At 50.8% G+C, this 4,618-nt stretch overlaps 2 protein-coding genes across 4 annotated transcripts in view; one reads left to right on the top strand and one right to left on the bottom strand.

The window, feature by feature from the left end:
• SAMD4B (sterile alpha motif domain containing 4B) overlaps positions 1 to 3,941 on the bottom strand; it is a 62,692-nt gene extending 58,751 nt beyond the window's left edge. The window contains exon 1 of the mRNA XM_011973367.1: positions 3,928 to 3,941. The gene's annotated coding sequence lies outside the window, so the exon portion shown is untranslated. The remainder of the gene's footprint in view (positions 1 to 3,927) is intronic.
• Positions 1,250 to 4,618, top strand: part of GMFG (glia maturation factor, gamma) — a 7,677-nt gene continuing 4,308 nt past the window's right edge. The window contains exons 1-4 of one of the 3 annotated variants that reach the window (XM_011973369.1): positions 1,250 to 1,462; positions 1,894 to 1,990; positions 2,114 to 2,163; positions 4,164 to 4,213. In XM_011973369.1, the coding sequence (XP_011828759.1) occupies positions 1,460 to 1,462; positions 1,894 to 1,990; positions 2,114 to 2,163; positions 4,164 to 4,213 (200 nt within the window). In that variant the 5' untranslated portion in view covers positions 1,250 to 1,459. Of the gene's footprint in view, positions 1,463 to 1,870; positions 1,991 to 2,113; positions 2,164 to 4,163; positions 4,214 to 4,618 lie in introns of all 3 variants that reach the window. The other 2 variants (XM_011973370.1, XM_011973371.1) reach the window with 2 other exon arrangements.

The following is a 4,618-nucleotide window of genomic DNA, read 5'->3' as shown; positions in this document are numbered from 1 at the left end:
CCTGGTCAACATGGTGAAACCCCATTTCTACTAAAAATACAGAAATTAGCCGGGCATAGTGGCACGTGCCTGTAGTCCCAGCTACTTGGGAGGCTGAGGCCAGAGAATGGCTTGAACCTGGGAGGCGGAGGTTGCAGTGAACTGAGATCGCACCACTGCACTCCATCCTGGGTGACAGAGTGAGACCCTGTCTCAAAAAAAAAAAAAAAAAAAGTGGGTACTGGTCTGATTGAGCTTCCTTGTTGCAGGGCCTCATAGGTCATTGCAAGGCTAGTGAGATTGAAAAAGTGCAGGAAAAAAGTCACCATTACCCAGGCAGTGTGGGGTAGCCCCTCTGGTCCCCATTTTGCCATTGACATAATGGGCATCAGTCTGACCAGCAAAAGACTGAACTCCCCTTTTCCAGCCCTGCAATTCAAATATCCCAGATGGGGGTCAATCCAGGAAGGCTGCCTGAAGGAGGGGAGGAGCAAAATAGTTCGTTTTAGTGTGTGTATATATATATATTTTTTGAGATGGTGTCATGCTCTGTCACCCAGGCTGGAGTGCAGTGGCATGATCTCAGCTCACTGCAAGCTCTGCCTCCTGGGTTCATGCCATTCTCTTGCGTCATCCTCCCCAGTAGCTGGGACTACAAGCACCCGCCACCATGCCCGGCTAATTTTTTTTGTATTTTTAGTAGACGGGGTTTCACCATGTTAGCCAGGATGGTCTCGATCTCCTGACCTCGTGATCTGCCCACCTTGGCCTCCCAAAGTGCTAGGATTACAGGTGTGAGCTACTGTGCCCAGCCCGTTTTTAGTATCTATTGTATCTGCCATGCTGGCAGCTATGTGAAGCTATTTATTTATTTTTATTTATATTTATTGAGACAGAGTCTCACTCTGTTGCCCAGGCTAGAGTGCAATGACATGATCTTGACTCACTGCAACCTCTGCTGCTTGGATTCAAGCGATTCTTGTGCCTCAGCCTCCTGAGTAGGTGGGATTACAGGCATGCACCCCCAAGTCTAGCTAATATTTTGTATTTTTAGTAGAGACAAGGTTTCGCCATGTTGGCCAGGCTGGTCTCCAGCTCCTGACCTCAGGTGATCCGCCCGCCTTGGCCTCCCAAAGTGCTGGCATTACAGGTGTGAGTCACCGTGCCCGGCCCATGTGAAGCTATTTCTATCCTCACCACAATCTCAAATCAGAGGGGTGAAGTTATTTAGCTAGGGTTACACAGCAAGGAAGCTTTTGAACCCTGGTCTGAGCAATTTCCTGACAGGTCCTGGCAGATGAGGGGAAGGAAGGAGGGGGAGGAGCCCTCTGTGACAGTTGTCCCAGAAAGGGCATAAACAGGATGTGGTGTTGCATGAAACCTTCCTCCTACTGCATAGCCTGCCCCCTCTGCAACCCCGGTCCCCACCCCTAGAAGACAGCGGAACTGAGAAAAGAAGAGGCCTGTGGACAGAACAACCATGGTCAGGGGACAGGGGTCCTATGGGAAGAGCTGGGGCTGGGGTCGGAGGACACCTGGGCGAAGGTCAGGCTACGGGATGGAGGTCACGGGCCGGGAAGGGGACACCACTGTGGCGAACAGCCTGGCTGGGAGGACAGAGAGACAGCGGCTCTGGGTTTAGGCCCAGGAAGTGGATCTCTGCATCTCCTTGAGTGTCCCCCAAGGGTCCCCGTGGAGAAGGCAGGAATCCAGCCCCTGCTCCGCGCCCCAAGCTGAGCGACCTGGTGAGGGGTACCTGCCCTGCGGGAAGGGTACCTTTTCTCAGTGTTCACAAAGGCATCAGATGGGCCGGTGCAATGCTCCTCTTCATGAGCGGATGGAGAAACTGAGGTTTGGGGAAGGGGTGAGGGCTGAGGCCAGACCATCTCAGCTCTTCCTGGGTCCTTCTGGCAGTCTGACTCCCTGGTGGTATGCGAGGTAGACCCAGAGCTAACAGAAAAGCTGAGGAAATTCCGCTTCCGGAAAGAGACAGACAATGCAGCCATCATAAGTGAGTGGCATCTTCCCTCATGGAAGGATGGGAGGGCGCTGGTGGGGGCAAATAAGGAGGGCTGGGCTCGTGTACCCTGTGGATCGGGGGAGTGTCTAATCCGTGTGTGCCACACCTCCCTAGTGAAGGTGGACAAAGATCGGCAGATGGTGGTACTGGAGGAAGAATTTCAGGTGAGGGGCTGGGGTGGTTGGGACTGGGAGGTACGGGCTGGGACTGGGAGACCCAAGTGGTTGGAACTGATATGAAGAGCCTGGCATGGGGGTAGAAAGACCTGGAGATCGGCTGAGCACGGTGGCTAACGCCTGTAATCCCAGCACTTTGGGAGGCTGAGGCGGGCAAATCACTTGAGGTCAGGAGTTCAAGACCGGCCTGGCCAACACGGTGAAACCCCATCTGTACTAAAAATATAAAAAGTTTGCTGGGCGTTGTGGCGTGCACCTGTAATCACAGCTACTTGGGAGGCCGAGGCAGGAGAATCACTGGAACCCAGGAAGTGGAGGCCGTAGTGAGTCGAGATTGTGCCACTACACTTCAGTCTGAGCCACAGAGCAAGACTCTGTCTCAGAAAACAAAAACAAAAACAAAAACAAACCTGGAGATCAAGTTCTAGCTCACTCATGACCCCCAGCAAGAGTGTTTGCCTGTATGTGTCTCTATTTTCTCATCTGTGAAATGGGGAGAATAGTACTTACCTCATAGGCTTGTTTTTACATCCAGTGATTTAATTCTTGTAATGGGTTTAGAACAAGGCCTGGCACTTACTATATGCTCAATAAGGTGATGATGATCTTAATAATGATGATAATAATGCTTTATTGGCATTCAGATGAAAGAGTTTCCACAGAAAGTTAAAAAGCTAGCCGGGCGTGGTGGCTCATGCCTGTGATGCCAGCACTTTGGGAGGCTGAGGCAGGAGGATCACTTGAGCCCAGGAGTTTGAGACCAGCCTGGGCAACATGGTAACACCCTGACTCTACTAAAAATACAAAAATTAGCCAAGCACAGTGGTGTGCACCTGTGATCCCAGCTATTTAGGAGGCTGAGGTTGGAGGGTTGCTCGAGGCTGGGAGTTTGAGACCAACCTGGGCAACAAAGCAAGACCCCATCTCTACAAATAACAATAACAACAACAACAAACAAAAAAGAGGTAGACTTCACCCTCTGGTGGCCTCACTGTCTTTATCAATAACAAGAACGATAATAAGGCTTATTTCCCTAGAGTTGTGATGCGGATTTATAAGGGAATCCATGGAGACTGAGGGCTGGGGCTCTCTCAGGCCCTCTGAAAAGCAGTATAGTGAAGCAGTTATGATTTGAACACAGATTCAAATCTCAACTCTGCTACTTTCTATCTGTGCAATGTTGGGCAAATGGCTTAACACCTCTGGGCCTCAGTTTTCTCAGCTGTATAATGGGCATAATGATAGGACCTACCCCACAGACTTATGGGATAGTTCTATGAATTAATCCATGTGTGTTTCGTAGAACAGTGCCTTGGCACATGGTAAGTGCTCACCTAAAGGCAGTCATTTTTTTTTTCTTTTGACATGGAGTTTCGATCTTTTTTGCCCAGGCTAGAGTGCAATGGCACAATCTTGACTCACTGCAACCTCCGCCTCCTGGGTTCATGCAGTTCTCCTGCCTCAGCCTCCCAGGTAGCTGGGATTACAGGTGCAGGCCACCATGCCTGGCTAATTTTTTTTTTGAGATGGAGTCTCACTCTGTCTCCCAGGCTGGAGTACAGTGGCGCGATCTCGGCTCATTGCAACCTCCACATCCCGAATTCAAGCAATTCTCCTGCCTCAGCTTCCCGAGTAGCTGGGACTACAAGTGCATGCCACCACACCTGGCTAATTTTCTGTATTTTTAGTGGAGACGGGGTTTCACTCTTTTAGCCAGGATGGTCTCAATGATTTCCTGACCTTGTGATCCACCCGCCTCGGCCTCCCAAAGTGCTGGGATTACAGGCATGAGCCACCTCGCCCAGCCACGCCTGGCTAATTTTGTATTTTTAGTAGAGATGGGGTTTCACCATGTTGGCCAGTCTGGTCTCTAACTCTTGGCCTCAGGTAATCTACCTGCCTCAGCCTCCCAAAGTGCTGAGATTTACAGGCGTGAGCCACTGCGCCCAGCCTCATTCTTTGTCTTTTCTTCTGTTTTCTTGCCTCAGAACATTTCCCCAGAGGAGCTCAAAATGGAATTGCCTGAGAGACAGCCCAGGTATCCCAGGGGAAGAAAGGGTTGGATCAGGCCATGAGGGGAGGGGTGATGTTGGAAGTACAGGCTAAGAGACTTCTTGAATTCCAGCCCTATTCATGGACTTAGAATCTCTGTGTTTGGCCTGGCAAGGTAGCTCATCCCTGTAATCCCAGCACTTTGGGAGATCGAGGAGGGCAGATCACTTGAGGTCAGGAGTTCAAGACCAGCCTGGCCAACACGGTGAAACCCTGTCTCTACTAAAAATATAAAAATTAGCTGGGTGTGGTGGCATGCGACTGTAATCCCAGCTACTCAGGAGGCTGTGGCACGAGAATCACTTGAACTTGGGAGGCAGAGGTTGCAGTGAGCTGAGATCACCCCACTGCACTCCAGCCTGGCTGACACAGCAAGACTCCATCTCAAAAA

This window comes from Mandrillus leucophaeus, unplaced genomic scaffold (assembly GCF_000951045.1).
Source record: "Mandrillus leucophaeus isolate KB7577 unplaced genomic scaffold, Mleu.le_1.0 Scaffold137, whole genome shotgun sequence".
Lineage (NCBI taxonomy): Eukaryota > Metazoa > Chordata > Mammalia > Primates > Cercopithecidae > Mandrillus > Mandrillus leucophaeus.
Note: the sequence above shows the minus strand (reverse complement) of the source record. Positions and strands in the feature narration are given on the sequence as shown.